This window comes from Schistocerca serialis, chromosome 1 (genome assembly GCF_023864345.2).
Source record: "Schistocerca serialis cubense isolate TAMUIC-IGC-003099 chromosome 1, iqSchSeri2.2, whole genome shotgun sequence".
In the NCBI taxonomy this organism is placed as follows: domain Eukaryota; kingdom Metazoa; phylum Arthropoda; class Insecta; order Orthoptera; family Acrididae; genus Schistocerca; species Schistocerca serialis.
Genome location: NC_064638.1, coordinates 1,168,563,914 through 1,168,584,634, shown reverse-complemented (window position 1 = coordinate 1,168,584,634; position 20,721 = coordinate 1,168,563,914). Strand labels below are relative to the sequence as shown.

Here is a 20,721-nt window from a genome sequence, read left to right as displayed (position 1 = left end):
GAACCTGCGACCGTAGCGGTCGCTCGGTTCCAGACTGTAGCGCCTAGAACCGCACGGCCACCCTGGCCGGCTTAGTTAGGTTGAAAAAAATGGTTCAAATGGCTCTGAGCACTATGGGACTCAACTTCTGAGGTCATTAGTCCCCTAGAACTTAGAACTAGTTAAGCCTAACTAACCTAAGGACGTCACACACATCCATGCCCAAGGCAGGATTCGAACCTGCGTCCGTAGCGGTCTCGCGGTTCCAGAATGCAGCGCCTAGAACCGCACGGCCACTTCGGCCGGCCTTAGGTTTAAGTAGTTCTAAGTTCTAGATGTCGCCACCAACAAACCGACACATTTTGTCATTATTGACTTTCGACAACAGGCAATCGCCTCTTTACATAACTTGTCGCACCCTGGAATGCGAGCCACTACCAACATGGTGAAGACAGCTTTTGTCTGACCACACATGGACAAAGATTGCAAGCAATATATGTGACAGTGTGTGGCCTGTCAACGGAATAAAGTTAGCCGGCACGTTAGGTCACCTCTTGGTACATCTCTTCCCCCAAATCAGAGATTTGATCATGTCCACCTAGACCTAGTAGGACCTCTCACACCATCGGAAGGATACACGTACTGCCTTACAGCCATCGATCGTTTTACGCGCTGGCCCGAGGTGTTCCCGATCGCCGACATCACCGCCGAAACTGTTGCGACTGCATTCTTCAGGGGATGGATTGACCGTTTCGGAGTGCCGTTACGAATCACAACAGACCAAGGAAGCCAGTTTGAGTCGCATTTGTTCAAAGCACTCTCTGTCCTACTTGGTACAAGGTGCATTAGAACTACAGCTTACCACCCGTAAGCAAATCGTTTAATTGAACGCATGCACCGACAACTGAAAGTGTCGCTTCGTTGTCACGACTCACAGCGCTGGACAGAGACGTTGCCCATTGTCCTCCTGGGTCTCCGTGCGTCGCTGAAAGAAGACCTGAACGCCACGACTGCAGAACTTGTTTATGGCCAGCCGATACGACTTCCCGCCGAGTTCCTTGCTAATGTGCCAGACAACGGCATTGACACTTCAGATTTTGTACAAAAGCTGCGTACAGAAATCCGGCAACTATGGCCGGTTGCTCAAAGGGAACAACAGACCCGTCGCCCATTTGTGTTTGACGAGCTAAGGGAATGCCACTATGTCTTCTTACGGCAGGACGCAGTACGCAAGCTTCTGTAGCCACCCTACGACGGACCTTATCTTGTCATCAGTAGGGAGGACAAGACAGTCAGTCGATCAATTCTTCTCGGGTTATCACCCGAGTGTTGGCGTCGTCTTATCGCAACGTTTCAATGAGTACGAAACTCATTGAAACGTTGTGACAAGACGACGCCACCACTCGGCTGATAACCCGAGAAGAATTCATCAGTGGAATACGCCGAGAAAGACTGCAATCGCATATAAGACAGTCAATGTCGATGCGATGGGTAACACAACAACCGTCACCGTCGACAGGCTCAAACCAGCTTTCCACGCTCCCTACACTGGTACGGACGCATCTACACACACTACGGACATGACCGAAGCTCCAGCCACTCCACTGCACGTCACAGGTCAGCCTCAATGGACGTCTGGGGCTGCCTCTAATGCACCATCAGCAGCCTGTGCACGACCCGTTGTAGCCCGGTCCGGACGACATGTCCGTTTCAGCACAAAGTACCGTTGACTGTAAGGGGGGAGTGGCGAAGTGCAGTGTTACGTGTCGTGTAATGATGTGTGCAAGTGATTCCCATTTGTAATTATTATCTCTGGCGCAGTCTCTATCTTTCCTCATTTGTTTTTATGCTGTTCCTTCGTATCAGCACGGTGTGTTTTTTATGTTGCAGTTAACTAAATATAACTAGTCCTTCAACAACATCACCTTTGCCCTCCTGGACATGGTTCATGGTGAAATTATCGCAATGCCCAGTACTCAAACAGTTCATCAGCCATAAACATTTCATCCCACTAGCAGTCATGGATATCATAAAACCTATTTACATAGACCCGGCAAATCCTGAATTACTGAAGTCAGACTCAGAATCCCAATGAGTCGTTCAATAGTCTTAAATGGACTCGCTTACCAAAACACGTTTTTGTTGGAATGAAGACACTAAAATGGGAGGTCAGTGATGCCGTTATTGCTTTTAATGGTGGCAACATTGGTAGGATGAAAATTCTACAGTATATGGGAACTAATCCTGGAGCAAACTGCATCAGAGAACTTGAACGGACGGACAAGGTTCGCATTGATAAAGCAGAGTATGCAGTTGGCCACTAAGAAGTCCAGAAAGAAGAAGAAACTTGGAAAAAGATCAAGAGGATGATATACAGTATGGTGCAAGGTACTTCTGAGTCACTAAAAATAAAAAATTAAGCATATATAAAGTGAGTTACAGTCTTTTGAAACTTTAGAAGACGTTCCTGAAAATTTACATTTTCTGTTGCATTTTTCCCTAAATCTCAGAAACCACTTCGAGTAGAGTATTAAAATTTTCAAGGAGTAATAACATAGATATCCAGTGTCTATTGAACTAAAAGAAAAATATAATATTATGTATAATTAAAATTATTTAGGATAACATACAAAACAGTACAAAAAATTTTAACCATGTAATTAAAAAACTGTATTTCCGAAAGCAGAGGCTAAAATGTAATTATTGTTGTTCAGTAGACTCAGAACATACAATTTAATGTCCTGTAAAAGTTTTGTGTCAATAGCTACAGTAGTTCCTGAAATACAGGGAAGCCAAGCCATTAAATTTAACGTTGTTCAGGATAGGGCGTTGCAACTCCCTTGTTGGATCACGTTTCCGGACATGTATTTCTATTCAAAATATAGTGTGTTTCAAAAAGGACTTTACAACTTTGAAAATTCATATAAATTAATTCGTAGTACCTACAGAGGTGATGACAGTGTCAAATTGTAGGGAAGTGCATCAAGTTTTGCATCGCGTAGATCGCTAGTGCCAAATCGCACCGTAAGGAGCGCTAGCGGCAGTTGCGTTCAAGATGGCTCCCTTCACTGGACCCGAATGTGCTATCTGTGTGTTTTGGCTTAAAGAATCGAAGTCGTTGACAACATTTCCGCGTAATTTCCGTACCAAGTACGCTAAGGATCCTCCTAGTAGACCTACAATTTATGAGTGGCATAAATGTTTCGTAGAAACAGGGTGCTCGGTAAGACATGGAAAATCATCAGGTCGTCCAAGCGCATCTGACGACTTCGTACCTGGATATGTTACAATAATTTTTGATACGACAGATCGATGAGGATGACCAAGAAAGAAATATTACTTCATGAAAGATTGTGCACCACCCCACTACCTGGATTACATCCGGGATTTTCTCTGTGAGCGCATACCAGGTCAATGGATTGGCCGTGATGCACCGATTACATGGCCCGCCACGTTCCCGAGGCCTGACACCACTCGTTTTTTATGGGGATTCATCCATGATATTGTGTTTGTAGCTCCTGTGCCGGCTTCTCTACCTGAACTTAGAACAAGAAATTACGCCGCCACTGAGCAAGTTACGTGTGCAATGCAACAGCGAGTTTGGGAAAAAATTGACTTCCGGTAGGATATGTGAAGGATAACCAACGGAAGCCACATACAACATTTAGCTCAAGGGAAAAAAACTTGATGTGTTTTCCTACGAAATAACACTAAAGCCAGCTCTAAATCTTTTTTCAATAAATTTGTATGAATTTTTAAAATTGTCAAGTCCTTCTTGAAACACCCTTGTCCTGACTTCCCTGTACAAGCCTTTGAAGTTTATAACGGAAATTTCCGAACGCCCTATATATTATGTGATGTCTTTTAGAAATAATTTTTGGGTGAAAAAATGACTGTCAAGGGAATCAGTGAAAATGGTGTTTCAGTTAATGCAATCAAGAGCCAATGGATCTAAGACAATGGGGCCAAACATTTTCAGGAATTAGTCTTCAGGATGTCGAGAAAAAATTCCAAGTACAGAATAATTGTTATGTATGTTAAGATTTATTTAGAATACAGTCGTTATTGCACGCCTTCTTTAATAATGTCTCGTCCAATTGATCATCTGGAGGTACTTCCGAAATAAATGTTATGATGTTCGTAGGTAATATGGGAAGTAAAATTACAAGACTCACTGTTTATTTCTGGAGATATGTTGATATCAACTGTTTTGTTTCTTTGCCCACCAGGAATTACATACTGTAGTCTGCCCTCTTACAGCATAGCTATCGTGTTTGCAGGTCGTCTAGAAGCCACACACACGGCACTCGGTGTGGTATGATAGGAGTGGTCAGTACTCACACTTGACGCGGAAGTGCAGCTCCTGCGAGGCGGCCTCCCCCTGCGTGTTGGCGGCTGCGCACACGTAACGCCCCGCACTCTGCCGTCGAACCCGCTGCAGGGCCAGGCTCTGGTTGCTCACGATCACCCCAGATGCCGGCCGGTGCTCCAGCGGCGAGCCCTGGCACACGTCACACCACATACTCACATGCTCCTCTCTCTCTCTGGATACCCAGCAGTAGCAAGCTGAGACTATGCGCACCAGCTCGCTGAGGTTTCGAGTGTTGCAGTGGGTAATTTGCGAAATAACTAACAAAACAAAGAGTGGACAATATAAAATACTTCCCGCTCTTTTCTTTGCTTGTGGCGCGTACTGAGTCTTGGCTGCCTTATCTTTGCTGGGGGAGTTAACTGCTGATATGGCGTAGCTGGCAGTACTTTGCAGCACAATGCACCTAATTTGAAAAACGTATGTTTTTGGGGGTATGCGGGTACTTTTGATTACATGGTGTATGATATGGTGCTTGTAGTGGGAAAGAGTTGGTACTGTCTGTTTTATTTAAGGGGCTCCGGAACGCCATATACTTGCAATGTTAAAATAACGCTTATAAATTACATCTTTCATCACAAAGTATTTGAGGTAGGAAGTTGAACTTTTTACAGATTATTTATTGGAATATGGACTACAACTTAACACAGGGATTTTACAAAATTTTAGTTCAGTTATTAAAGATGATTTTTTTTCAATTGTAATGAAAAGTCACAACTTTTTTGCAATTTTTTATTTATATATCCAAAAATATACAGTTTTTTGGAAAAAGGCTGTGTTAAATTATGCAGAAGGTACTGTGTAACATTTACTGAAAGTTTGAAACAAATACGTTTGGAAGATCCTTAGAAAACATGTAATTAGTATGAGAAAATAAAAGTTTTGGGAATCGAGCGACAAAGATTGGATTAACTTTTTAGTGCATTCCAGGTCCATAGGATGGATTATCTTCATCCTCTGCAAACTCCTCCTCCAGCTTCCTCTTGTTCCTCCTCCTGTTTACTCTTGCTTGTATTTCTAGACTCTTTACAGCCCTGTCTGCAGCCCGAAGGCATTCCTTGTCTAAAGCAAGCATCGCTCGTACCATGTTAGAACCTATCTTCATTCCCATATTTCTAAATACCTTGCACCTTACAATGTTGCCATCATTGAAAGTCGCAACAGCATCATACACACCAAAGTGAAGTGTTTCTATTCCAACAAATACAGTCTTGGGGATTCTCGACCATATAACACTATTTACACATTCATTGGAGTTCTGAGTTTTTCCGTGAATTCACTTTTTCAACAGTTCAGGTGCTGCTAAGTCTCTGAAAATAGGTTTTATCACCTCGATTATTGCATGAGGCAGACTATGCTTATGAGTGTACACTTCACCAGTTAGCAATTCTTTGTTATATTTACACCAACTGTCTTCTTCTTTGGGACACAAGCTATGTTGGGGATTTTCATCGGTTGAAAAAGTATGAAAAAAAAGAGCCCAAACAGCCTTCATCATTTCGTCGACACTTTGTGTATTTTGCCTAATAGCCATTCCATAATAGTTCTGCATTTTGTCAATTACATTGTCAGTTAACCTTCCCTTCCCATCCAACCCTTTACCATCACTGAGTTTTTTTTTTTTTTGTACGAAGCTTTCAGTCGCCGAAGTCTTGTTCCCATTCGCTTCTGTACGTGTCCAATACACTCAAATTTCTGCACTACAACATCATCACCATAGGGCTTCAGTCCTTGAACATGTTTGAAACTTTTAGAATCACCGTCACCAAGGTAATTAACATATCGCACTTTATCACACGCCTCAGAACGCTGGAATATACTGGCAACACCAGCCACTTCCATTCCTCTACTACTGCCACTATAGTTAGCTTTGCAATTATTTTCATGTGTACCTTTATATTTTTGTGGACATCTACAATACTTTGATATTACTGCTACATCTAAAACTTTCCCTGTATACACCTGGTGGCAGATACTACACCATGAAGAAATGTGTGTCCCCGTTTATGCCAGGTACCATCGAACGCTGCAGTCAAATCTCTGTTACCATTATTTTCTATTACTGCCTCTTCCACAGCGTTCTTCATAGATTCTATACAGACATCTTCTGCTTTAGACCCTATTAATTTATTATAGGTCGTAAACTTGGTTGGGGGATTTGGAAGATTCATGATGCCACAGAAGATTGCACCTGCAGTAGCACCCTTACCAACTGAACGCAAGGAATAAACAAATCTAATGTTGTGTTCGTAGATTTTGCTACCATTTTCTTCAGTTGCAGTTACTGCAACACTGTTTCAAAAGGTGGTCATGTATGAACACTTATCACATTTCAGTTGTATTTCACTAGCAAGTCCTACGTGCTTTATTATGGAGAGTTCCAGACCAACTTCACTACAATGAATACATCTTACACAGTTTGAAAACATTCCTTTGAGATCCGACATATCAAATATTTCATTCACATCCGATTCGCCCATAAAACATTCATAGTTTTCACTCATTGAACCAAGCTTCTTCTGTGAAGTATTTTCTTTCCCACTTTGACCGCTATGGGCAGGTGTACTTGAGAGGTTAGGTTCACTCACTTGGTTATCGTCTTTATTGTTTACAGTAATAACACATACCTTTGGCTTTCCAACATTTCTCCTTTTCTTAAAAGCCTTCAGAGCATTTCTAATAACTTTACTTTTACTCATTATTATACTTCAACAAAACAGAGACTCAAGAAACAGAATTACTTACGAATATTTTCGAGATAACGACAGAGTAAATAAACATGAAACAATCGACAATCACACCAGCGATATATATTGAACCATCACAGGTTAGCCACAACACATACTTTATCTCACATCACTAAAATGTACCTGATGAACACGGACGTTAATAATAACACCATTTGACAGCAGTTTAACAGCGCCACAGTGGGTCACGCCCATGTAGAACACATTTCAAAAAAAATTTAAAAATAGTTGTAGTCTTCGGAATTGAATAAATTATATATCTATTAAAAGGCAATAGTCTGTAGATTCAGAAAACGCAAAAAAGTAAAAATTGAACTTTTCATGATTTTGAGCCATTCCGGAACCCCTTAACACAAGCGCTCACAACGTCTTTTGGAATTGCTTTTGTGCTTTTGTATTTCTATGACCTCTGTGTTTAACCTAGCATAGTAGTTATTAGATCCTGCTAAAACTATAGTGTCAGAGAAACTAACTGGGTGGTTTCCCGGTGCTAGTGCATGATCTGCTACTACTAATTTATCTGTCTTGCCTAGGCGTCATTTGCTCTTCCTTGAGGCGAATGTTAGAATTTCTTTTTGTAGTTCCTATGTACAGTAGGCCGCAAGTAAAAGGGATTTTATATCTCCTGCTGCGGAAAGCGGCGGGCGTAAGTCGTTTGCAGTGTTCAGATATTCGCGCACCATAATTGTTCAAAATGGTTCAAATGGCTCTGAGCACTATGGGACTTAACTTCTGAGGTCATCAGTCCCCTAGAACTTAGAGCTACTTAAAGCAATTTCTCTGCCTCGTGATGACTGGGTGTTGTGTGATGTCCTTAGGTTAGTTAGGTTTAAGTAGTTCTAAGTTCTAGGGGACTGATGACCATAGCTGTTAAGTCCCTCGTGATGACTGGGTGTTGTGTGATGTCCTTAGGTTAGTTAGGTTTAGGTAGTTCTAAGTTCTAGGGGACTGATGACCATAGCTGTTAAGTCCCATAGTGCTCAGAGCCATTTGAACTTAAACCAAACTAACCTAAGGACATCACACACATCCATGCCCGAGGCAGGATTCTAACCTGCGACCGTTGCGGTCGCGCGGTTCCAGACTGTAGCGCCTAGAACCGCTCGGCCACTCCGGCCGGCTGACAATTGTTGGTTTAAAACCTGTATCAATTCCGTACGAGTAGCGATCAATAAGTAATGTAACACATTTATTTTTCTGAAATCTTAGTTTTATTCAGGATTCCAGTACACCATATTATTCCCCACTCTTTTGGCTAAAAAACTCTACTTTTCAAATTAATCTCCATTCAATGCGACGACTGGCAGAGCTTGTATGCCTGCATGCCACCCTACTGTTCAATGTCGGAGCCAACATCTTGCTACATCAATAACCCCCACCCCCATTCCGCTTACTTCTTCCTTCGTAGTGCTTCCTTCAGCGGGCCAAATTGATGGAAGTCGAAAAATGTGAGATCTGCGCTGTATGCTGGATGAGGAAGAACACTCCAATGGTGTTTTGTGAGCTCCTCTTGGGTGTGCAGACTCCTGTAAGCCTTGCGTTGTCATGGAGACGGAGAATTTTGTTTGGCTTTTTGTGGCGTCGAACACGCTCGAGTCGTATCTTCAGTTTCCTGAGGATAGCGCAATACACGTCAGTCTTGATCGCATCGTTGCACCACGAGGGAGGACAACAAATAGAATAACCCCTTCAGAGTCCCAGAAGACCGTCTCCATGGCTTTACCGGTTGACGGTACGTATTTGAACTTTTTTCGTCGGAGGGGAGGTGGTGTAGCGCCACTCCATGGATTGCCGTTTTGTTTGCTATTCGAAGTGATGAACTCATTTTTCAAAGCCTGTGTCAACGTTGGACAAAAAATTGTCATGATCACCCTCGTAAGCGCCGGCAATGTCGTACAGATGGTCCTTCGTTGCTCTCTATGGTCTTCAGTTAGGCGACGAGGAACCCAACTCGTGGACGAGTGTGTCACCACCACCAACAGAGACTTCCAGCTGAGCAGCGAGTTGTTTGATTGTGATCCGTAGATCAGCTCGAGTAAGAGTGTCCGCACGTTCCAACGCTGCTGGAGTCACAGCTGTGTGCGGCCGGCCGGCACGCGGGAGTTCGGACAGGTTTGATCGACCTTGTTGTGATGATGACAAAGGTCTCGCCCAACGACTCACCGTGCTATTGTTCACTGGCAGGTCTCTGTAGACTTTCTGCAAGCGCCTACGAATATCAACGATGATCTGGTTTTCCGCCAAAAGAAACTCAATGAGAGCTCTCTGCCTGGAACGCACATTCTTTGCAGACACCACTTTGAAGGCTACGTAAAGCGTCGCCACATATTGGAACTTCATGAAACTGCACTGGATGAAGCGGGAAAGGTCCAGGATGTACCATAGCAAATTCCGCATGTTTTGGACCGAAATTAGCCGAGAAAAAATGGCTTGCATTACATATTTAAGAGTATCGTGTTTCCTGAGTACTTTGCTGATGCAATCCGTGATAGCTTTTTCAAATGGAAGGAAAACTTTCCCTTTACTTGGTTGTTGTTCATTAGAAGCTCTAGACCTTAGTACTAACTCCTCCCCCTCTGAAAGCTCCAATAGCATATGTCGGCGCGACTCTGCGATCTTGTGCAGCAGTCTGATGACGTCACGCACCGACCGTTACGTGGCTGCGTAGAAACAGTTCGGCTTGCTGAGCTTGTTTGAGACTGTAACTGCTCTCAGAGTCGTTGAAGCCTCTGCTGATGTCTCTAACATTGGAAAATGATACGTCAGGCAAATAACTATGCCTTGGATCACGGCTCCACGCCCATTACACAAACAATCAGTAATATCACAAACACCAGCCGTGAATGCCCAGGATTCTACGATTAAAACAGGAAAGTACCTTTCGAATCTTTTCTGTGGCTCAAATGGCTCTGAGCACTATGGGACTCAACTGCTGAGGTCATTAGTCCACTAGAACTTAGAACTAATTAAACCTAACTAACCTAAGGAAATCACAAACATCCATGCCCGAGGCAGGATTCGAACCTGCGACCGTAGCGGTCTTGCTGTTCCAGGCTGCAGCGCCTTTAACCGCAAGGCTCTTTTCTGTGCTTCCGATATCTAGTGTATGGTGTCCCGTAGCTTGAACTGATTCGAAAAAACCCTCAAATGTCCGAGCCATTCTAGACCTTCTAGGGAAGAGACGGCTTCGCTTTCGTCGTTATAATTATTTCCTTTACTGAGAGTGTAAAGAACTCTGTAAGTAGTCTGTTTAGGTTTTTATGTTTGTAACGCCACGTAGTGTTCTGTATCAAAATCGCTGACTGCGCTGTGTGCAGTCTGTGTCTGGTTGGACTCATTGTTGGAATATTTGCTTGTGCAGTGTTGCGCAGTTGGATGTGAACAGCGCGTAGCGTTGGGCAGTTGGAGGTGAGCCGCCAGCAGTGGTGGATGTTGAGAGAGAGATGCCAGAGTTTTGAGAGGTTGGTATAAGCAGACGATCTGGACGTGTGTCCGTCAGAAAAAGGAAATTTGTAAAGATGGTTGTCATGAATTGATAGATATATATGATGACTTTTGATGATTATTAAGGTAAATACATTGTTTATTCTCTATCAAAATCTTTCATTGGATGACTATGCCTATCAGTAGTTAGTGCCTTCAGTAGTTAGAATATTTCATTTAGCTGGAAGTATTGGCCCTCACTGTATTGCATTAGTTCAAGTAACGAAGATTTTTGTGAGGTAAGTGATTCATGAAAAGTATAGGTTATTGTCACTCAAGGCCATTTATTTGTAGGGATTATTGAAAGTCAGATTGCGTTGCGCTAAAAATATTGTGTGGCAGTATAGTGATGATCAGTATAAGTAAAAAGAAAACTGTTTGAGTACGTTGAGTTTTGCTCAGCTGTTTGAAAATCAAATAACGTAGAAGTTTACCAGCACAGTGATTCATAATCTTTCAAGGGCATGTTTCATACGTCGACCCTTAGCCAAGGATACCTCACTGGAATCTTCTGATTTTTTTCTTGTAGTTTGAGTAATTATTGTAGTTATTGTTTATTGCTAGCAAGTAGTTGTAGAGAGGATTTCCTTTGTAGTTGTAGTTTTTCACTGTTGTACTGTAAAACAGTTGTGACATGCATGTAAATTTGCACCAAGTATTTCGCAGCCACGCGTCCAATTAAGTGGATATTATTTTCAGTGCTATTTTAATGTGTTTTCTTATTTTTCTCTTCAAATCGTGCTTTTCTGTGTTATCGTGTGAAATATTGTGACAATTATGGCGTGTGAAAAACGTAATACTAGGCTCCAAAGTAAACTGAGAAATGACAGTGAAGACGAGAGTAGTGTGTTTGGACCACCGTGTAATGAATTAACAGACATTCAAAGTAGTAATTTGGTAACTGTGCATAAGGAAGTGGACCAGGTGTAGACAGTGAAACAATTAGTGAACAGCGAAGCATTGTCGATCTATCGGTCGGCAACAGCTCACCTTCAACTGCCCAACGCTACGCGCTGTTCACATCCAACTGCCCAACGCTACACAAGCGAATATTCCAACAATGAGTCCAACCAGCCAAGGACTGCACACAGCACAGTCAGTGATTTTAATACAGAACACTACATGGCGTTACCAACATAGAAACCTAAACAGACTACTTATAACAAAAGCAGATTATGGCTACGAAACTATACGGAAATGGAGATTGTCGGTGAGGAAACTGGCTAAGTGACGGTGAGAACACATGCGATGCTGGTGAACGTTTGGTATAAATCAACAGTGGGGGACACTCTGTTCGGAAAACTCACGGTGCAGAACTGCTTATCGGAGGGCTCCTGTGGCAGCTACAAAAGAGTCGAAACGCCACAGTCAGGAAGCCCATGTAAGCCCTCATCTGCGAGGTGTTACCCAGCGCTGGCAGCACGATTCGCACGCGAGTCGGTGTCCCTGTGTGGAGATTGTTAGAAGCGGCTTGCCGTGTACTCACGTCGTGCAGCCAGTGGAGGCGCGTCCAGCGAGGGTTGGCCGCCACGTGGCACTCGAAGTAGACGTCGTCGCCCTCTTTGACGTCATCCGCGCTGAGGGTGGGGCCCAGCCGCAGCGTCACCATCGGCGCGTCTGCCAACACACACACACACACCCAGACACAGTGTTTTTAACAGTCGGGCATACTCGTTCCAGCAGCTCACGAAACATAGCACACGATATAAAGAGCACCACTGCGAAGAAACACAACGCAGCACCCGGCCACGATTCCATCACTTACTGGCGTATTAAGCCACTATTACACGATGCGTGTAAACCGTACACCTATGTACTAGCGCCCCAACCGTCCATATTTTATTTATTTATTTTATTTATTTACATGTCAAGTTCCGTAGGACCAAATTGAGGAGCAAATCTCCAAGGTCATGGAACGTGTCAGTACATGAACTTACAACATAAAAGTAATAACAGATAAAAATATATGTTCATGAACCTGAAAGAAAATCAGTCGATAAGTTTAAGCAAACGCTATCAGCAATACAATGAGAATCAGCTCAATTTTTCAAGGAACTCCTCGACAGAATAGAAGGAGTGACCCATGAGGAAACTCTTCAGTTTCGATTTGAAAGCGCGTGGATTACTGCTAAGATTTTTGAATTCGAGTGGGTGCTTATTGAAAATGGATGCAGCAGTATACTGCACACCTTGTTGCACAAGAGTTAAGGAAGTCCGATCCAAATGCAGGTTTGATTTCTGCCGAGTATTAACCGAGTGAAAGCTGCTTATTGTTGGAAATAAACTAATATTGGTAAAAAGAAATGACAATAAGGAATATACGTATTGAGAGGCCAATGTCAAAATACCCAGACTTGTGAACAGAGGTCGACAAGAGGTTCGGGAACTCACACCACTCTGTAACTACAGGATGGTTCACATAGACCTATCACACGACCCACGCGTGATATACCTGGCGCATATGCGCAGCAAACGGTGATGACGTACGAAAAGCAGACACATCTGTCTGATCCCTTAGTTTTATATTATGACTCTTCGTTACACAGGTATATGTATTTATACAGCATTTTGCACTTGGAGGACCCACATGTTTTTGGAGCCAATGCCATGGCAGTGGCAGTAAATCTTCGGATTAGGGCAGAACGACGACGAAAAAAAGAAGCCAGACGTTGTTGAGTTACACCCAGGATGGAAAGAAGGGACAAAGGCAGGGGATTATATTCACTGTTATGAAAGAACTGAGGCTCAAGGATCCGCATGAAATTCGGAACTTTCTGAAGCTGGATATGGCCTGTTTCGAGAAGCTGCTGTCTATGATAGATGGGTCCGCAGCTCGTGGTCGTGCGGTAGCGTTCTCGCTTCCCGCGCCCGGGTTCCCGGGTTCGATTCCCGGCGGGGTGTTGTGTGCTGTCCTTAGGTTAGTTAGGTTTAAGTAGTTCTAAGTTCTAGGGGGCTGATGACCGTAGATGTTAAGTCCCATAGTGCTCAGAGCCATTTGAACCATTTTTATGATAGATGATGGAATTAGCAAGTGTGACACAGTTATGAGGGAGTCTGTCTCACCTTCTCGAAAGTAAGAATTAAATGATATATTTATACGTTTTGTGATCATACCACCCTAGATCATGTATAAAATACCAGTAAATGCCCTGTTACGTTCCAGACCGGTTGTAACATTACGTTTCCTGGCTACTGGGAAATCTTCATAAAAATCTGGCTTTTGGCCACATTACAGTACAGCCCACCGTTTCAAAAGTGGCTGTGGATGTATCCACTGCAATCTGCAGTACTTTAAAGGTGCATTTGTCTTATTCTTCACAGTTTGGAATATATACATGTGTGCCACTCAGAGTTTTGCACTCCTCATCTGTCGCACTGGGCCAAATTGCACAGACTTTCTCCCCTATCACTGCCACTTTCTCTTTTCTCGCATGCTGAAATAGAGCAAAAAATGTTCAAATGTGTGTCATTATCCTAAGGACAAACACACACCCATGCCCGAGGGAGGACTCGAACCTCCGTCGGGACCAGCCGCACAGTCCATGACTGCAGCGCCTTAGACAGCTTTTTTTTCTTTTTTTAAAAAAAATCTCGTTTTGTTCGTTTTCGTTCGTTGTATCTGCTCTGGGTGGACGTCGAAAGACACCCGTTTTAGTTCGTTGTTGATCCATTAACTCAGTTTTTTTTATTACAGAGGGCAGCAAGCCCTCTGACCGAACACGCTCAGCTACCGTGCCGGCGCCGCTCGGCTAATCCCGCGCGCTGAAATAGAGCAAGAGATGCAATCAGATCAAACATGAACTTTCGTAAACTAAGGCATTGAGATAGAAATCGAAAATCACCGTATATCGATATATGCATATTACTCAGAAATAAACAATTGTCGACGTACCTTATTACGATACAGCGGGTCATACATACACCTTTCCTCGCTGTATGCCTCAATTAAGACGCCTCTTGGCTCCATTTCATTTCTTGAAATGAAGCAATCAATTGGAAAAAATGCGTTCACAAACAGCTAGTATAAAAGAGAGTCTACTGAAAAAAAAATTATGCGTTTATGAGACCCACTTTACACGACGATCAGCAGCGAACGGTATTGGTTAAAGCTCTGAGGTGTAGTACTGGTTAAAGCTCTTTATAAGGAAAGTATGGTCACCCTTTTCCCCTCCGTTTGACGCCGTCCGCAGTTCAGGATTGGCCTGAAACCGCGTCATGTGACATTAGCAGCCATTGTGGGCCCAAGAGTTACGTGTGCAGCATAGGAAACGTGTATCTTCGAAGTTTTAAGTTGAATAATGCATCAGTGTTGTGCTTTTGGCTGTTCGTTTCGAGGCGAAAAGGGAGGAAAACTGTACAGAATTCCTTCCGAAGGGAGAGATTCAACAAAAAAGAGAATATTGGTCGCAATGGAAAATGTTGCAGGAACTCGACTTCATTCATTTAATTTTATTCATTTCTGGCCTTTTGTCTTTGTCTCCTTTTTACATTTATGTTACTTACTTTCCAATCCATTCGAACAGCAAAAAGAAAGTCAGAAGAGCTAATCGAATGGTTTAATGGTAATATAATCGCAAAACGCAAAATCGTAGAGTTAAAACTGCCATTGTGAGCACATAAAACGAAAAATAGTGAGTCGTACTGTAAAAGATATCGTGACTGGTAAAAAATTTGACCTGATTGACGGTACAGTACGGCTTAAACTTATATATACGATGCTCACAATAATAAAAAAATATTCCCTAGGCAAGGACCGATCCTATGACCTTTCATTCAGTATGCGTTAACGTTACTAGGAGACTTATTACTGTTGCAACCTGGCCGCTACTCTACATTATATTAATATGAATACAGTTCTTGCTGTTTCCTTCAGCCTATTTTTGATAGCAGACGTAGTTTTATTTGAATACATTTTAAAAATATAGTATTCTCTTGTACTTTCGTAACCATTCTCCTAATGTTATATAACAATTGCAGACGAAATTTTATGGGATAGATCTGACAAAAATATAAAGCATGCGCAAACATATAGGCACGTTTATCAGTTCTATTTACTGAGGTACGGCTCATATGTATCTGAATCTAACGCTTTATTTTGTATAACAAAAGAGACATTGGGTGAATTTTGTTAGTACCAAGTAGCAGGAACAACAAGTAAGTCGATGTAGAGCTTTAAATTAGCGCTGGATTTTTCCTTGCGCTTGATAACTAATATTGGTTCCCTTTTGTCCTGCTGACTACTGGATAGGGCCAATTTAACATTACTTACGAAAACAGGTGTTCAAAGTTGATATCGCAACAAGAATTGAGAAATATGCTTTCGCTATTAATAAACGATAGCAGAGAAAAAACTGTGTTTCATGCTCGCCACAACAAATGCTTCAGCCTTAGCTGAAATGTGTTGAGATTTTCTGTTGTTAAATATCCGACATGTTCCGTTTGGAGCCGCTGATTATTTTTAGCAGTGCATCAGGCAGTTGAGTGCATTTCTTTAATATACGCAGCTAAATATACTGCAGAAGTCAATGTATCACCAGCGGCGAAGTGTTCCCAAAATGGCGGCCCTGGCAAGTTGGCCGTACTTTCCCTATGCAGAGCTTTAGTACTGGTCTAGGACGACAGCTATTTAGCCGTAGAATGGGTGAAACTAACGTAAATAAGCAGACACATTATTGGCGCACTAAATCGCCATTCTAAACCGCCGTTAATTCGCGCTTGCGCACTACTCTGCGATAACTAGCGCATGCGCAGAATGGGTACTGCAGTGCGCTCTGCTTGTTATTTGCTTATTTTTACGTGGTTAGTGGCAAATTACAGATTTTCGTGTTGGAGGTTTTCTGCATTTTTTCAGTAAGTGGTTTTCATAAATACAGAAAGAAACTTTTTTTCCTTTACTTGGCAGTAGGCTTTCTTTTATACTAGCTTTTTGTGAAAGTATTTTCTCTATTGATTGCTTCATGTTCTAGAAATAGAATGGAGCAAAGAGCCGTTAAGCATCTTAATTCAGGCATACAGCGAGGAAAGGTGTAGGTATGAATCGCTGTATCATAATAAGGTCCGTCGGCACTTTATTTCTGAGTAATATGCGTATAACATTATACTGTGATTTTCGATTTGTATCGTAATTCCTTAGCTTACGCAAGGTCATGTCTGGTTTGATTGCATCTCTTGCTTTATTTCAATATGCCACGAAAGAGAAACTGGCGTGATAGGGGAGTCTGCGCCGTTTGGCCCAGTGCGACAGACGAGGGCTGCAAAACTTTGAGTAGCACATATATATATATATATATATATATATATATTGAAACACGTATGTAACGCAGCAGCGATGGCGAGGCATTGTAGCATCTGTGACCAGAGAGTATGCGCTTGACCGCGCGAGTGTTGCGAGCGGTTCTCAGTCAGTCGTTGCGAGTCTGTCTGTAGTCGTCATGCAGAGCGGTAGGTCAGTAGTAGCAGCCCAGTGCGGTTGTGTGATGTAGGCGGTCGGCAACACTGGTCAAGATGAGGAATAAGGTATACTGTTAATTAATATAATCATTAGATAATGAAAAATTTTATTTATTGTAATTATTCTCCAACAAGTCTCCCAATAATAATTTTTTTATTTCAAAAGCATTTTCTCAAAAATTTAATTTTTTATTGAACTCAAGATTTCGTTGCACTTCCCATTTCATTCCACTTCTTTTGAAGAAAAATTCCACTAAAATCACAAAAAAAGAGAATATTATTATTTGCAATGCAGTTCCTCCAAGCGGTGCGCAACAACAAGAGCAGATATGTGACATCCATTTATTCTGAGGTAAGACTTTAATTCTGATTGTTTTACACAGGGCCAAAGACCGATATTTCGGTTTTATTGAATTTTCTTGTCACTGAATGGACTTTAATTTTTTGAACGATTTATATTTGAGTCAGATTGCGTATTTCACATTTTTGTTGCCATTGTCAGTACATTTCATTGTGGGCAGGTTACGCATAGAGCAATGTACATTAGCATTCTTAAATAATATTGTCCATAATTTTTCAAAATTATTGTGGGGACGTTACACTCGACTCCCATTTGTATTAAGTATTGTCATTTCTTTTTCTTTATAAATTACGGTGGGGAGGTTACACTTGGCGACACCCAGTCCAGGATCGTATTTCGTTGAGAGTCTTTTGAACAACAGTCAGATATCTGCTCTTGTTTGCTTAGATATAATTAGGATTTGGCGCAACGCTTTTATTAATCTTGTGACTTTCTTTCTATAGGTCAACGGCAATTCGTTGCTCTGTTGTATTTGTGTGTTGTTTTTGCATTTGTGCTTATTGTTTTGTGAATATTTGTGACTGTTGTAAAAAAAATGCCGCGAAAGACTATGAATAGTGTATCGCGAGGTATTGTGAATGAATTTACCGACTCAAACAACGTGACTGATAATAATTGTGACACGCAGAGTAATGATGACAATCCTGCGTTCACTAACAATCAGTGCATTCCAACCACTAGTGATGACTTTTACCCTGATGATGAACAAACGAACCCAATTGTCTCGTCTGTTAATTTGACGACAATTGATGACGCGGGACGCCCTATTATAATGAGCGCTGCCCAGCTTAACACACCCGATTTGGAAAACTCAAGTAACGTACAGACGAATTTGTGTAATGAAAATGAACAGGATACACAAAGTACGACGGATTTATTTAATTCCGAAATAGTGAGTGACAGTGTAGGTCCGACTGATAAACCTTTCTGTAAATTACAGAATGACCAAATGGTCACGCAAAACGAGAAAATTCCAGATCCACCACTAAACAGCACAGAGAATATAAACGCTAGTTTTGACTTGGTACGAATTATGAGAAGTTTGCTACAACAGCAAAGTGAGACAATAAACAACAGTAATAAAGATCTCAAACAACAACTTAGTGCAGATATCAAACAACAGAGTGAGAAAACAGACAACAATTTCAGACAACAGAGTGAAGATTTTAAACAGCTTAGGGAACAAAACAGACAGCTTAGTGAGCAAATTAGAGACGTTGCCGCGCAGTGCCATGACACTAAGGAACAGTTGCGCGTGGAAATTGAGGCTTGTTCTCAAAAAAATAGCGAAGAAATTAAGTCTGTTGCGCAGGAATTAAGAGAAATGCAAACAGCCGCAACAGACACACTCAGAGACGAAATTAGCAGAGTCGCTAAACAATGCTCTGAAAAAGCTGCACAATTACGGGACGAGTTTAAAGCAATGACGGTAGAACTTTCGCGCACTATGGACGCAAAGATAGACGCGAAATTCGAACAGCAGAACACTCAGATTAACGAGCGCTTTAATCAGCACATACAGAACAGTAATACGCGTTTCCGCAGATTTATTCAAGATCAAAACAAAGTAAAACGACAAGTCCTGGAAACAATCACTGCACAGAGACAAGAGGACAAACGTAAAATATTCGCGAAAGCGAAGACGTATGTAGACAATAATATCACTACAGTGTCCGACAAAATTAATACCATAGAACAATTGAACGCGGAATTACGGGATGAAATTTCTGACATTAAATCAAAAACAGATACACACACAGTAAATATTCAAACAGTGACAGATAGATTCGAACAACTAGATCTAACACAGGATTGCGATGTCATCAAAGCTGATGTTAAAAAACTGAGCGAAACTACGCGCAAGTTGCAAAAACAGATTAATGCGTCTGATTCTAAAACCGATGATCAGGTTAAAATACTGACTGAAAAATGTGATGAATTGGCCAGTCGTATTGATGTTATCGAAAATACTAATGACAATAAATCAGACGATACTGCACCGGTTTCATTTATCCAAACACCTGAATTTCAAAATTTACAGCAGGCAATTAATGAGATCGATTCGTCTAACAACACGTTACGTAGGAAGTTATCAAATTTACAACAAGAAGTAACAGAGTTGAAAACTATTTCAGTCACCAATACGTAACAGAATCCGCCACTTTGCGAGCATTTGTCAGAGTCACGCAGCGCGTATCATGTGAGCAATTTACAGAGACTACGAGACGTAAAATCCGAAAAGCCACGTGACTTAAAATCTGAAAAGCTACGTAACTTGAAGTACGAAATGACACAGACGAACAGATTCACATACAAACCTGAACGTGTTCTCAAATTCGGTGACAAGAACATAGATTATGAGCAATTTTTATCCGCAAGAAAATGTAAAGAATTCAATAATGACAGAACACAGGTACACGCTTTGAGCTGTATACCACAATTTGTTTTTATGCTTTCACCGCTATTGCCTGTAATGCAGAAGCTAGCTTTGAACCAGATGCGACAATTTATTTTTGTATTTACAACAGCATTGCCTATAATGCAGAAACTGGAATTAGCACGGATACAACAATTTGCCTTTGGAATTTTACCGCTATTGCTTGCAACGCAAAAGCTAAAATTTATTTGCAGTGCGTAATTGACCTCAGGGGATTCATTACGCTTTAATGAATATGTGCCGTAGCGAGCATAGGGCCCCGAGCTGTAGTAGTGCTGTTTCATCTTTAGTTTTCTGCACTGCTGCCTTTTCTTCTACTATCCTTTATATCTATCTAAACTGCTCTTTAACTATTGCTCTACCTAGTATTAAGAATAAGTAATGAAAACCGGATATGACAAATATTTTACCGAATGTGACAATTTTCAGTAGGCACTCCCGTAATGACAACTACCGCCGTAACTTTAATTACAGATAAAATCATAATCATCAGTATCTACAAAATGTTCGGCAGTCGCAACCACATTTTTGTAACAATAGATGTTTTTCACCACAATAGTAGGAAAGTCAGCCGCTTAGCATACCTAACCAACAATGCAGTCTACAAGGTCAACCAGACTTTAATGTTTCGCCGCGTGCACGTATAGTACCAGATCCAACAAATAGTAACGCACAGCAGCAAGGAAATAACTACGTATAGAAAACACAGTATTTGAATTCCTATCGCAATGCGCCGTATAGAAATTACTATCATGACAGACGTAAAAATAACGAGCACAATTTTCAGCGTACATTTAATAACAGTCGATCTTTTCAGCAGCAAGAACATCATCAACAACGAATAATCATGAATGATCCAAACAATAGGTGTCATCGATAGCGTAATACGTCAGTA

The 20,721-nt window shown here is 41.7% G+C and overlaps 1 protein-coding gene across 1 annotated transcript in view; it reads right to left on the bottom strand.

The window, feature by feature from the left end:
• LOC126456256 (nephrin-like) overlaps window positions 1-20,721 on the bottom strand; it is a 168,691-nt gene that overhangs the window by 42,256 nt on the left and 105,714 nt on the right. Inside the window, exons 8-9 of the mRNA XM_050092011.1 lie at window positions 12,065-12,195; window positions 4,321-4,480 (exon numbers count right to left, since the gene is read on the bottom strand). Of these exons, the coding sequence (XP_049947968.1) occupies window positions 4,321-4,480; window positions 12,065-12,195 (291 nt within the window). The remainder of the gene's footprint in view (window positions 1-4,320; window positions 4,481-12,064; window positions 12,196-20,721) is intronic.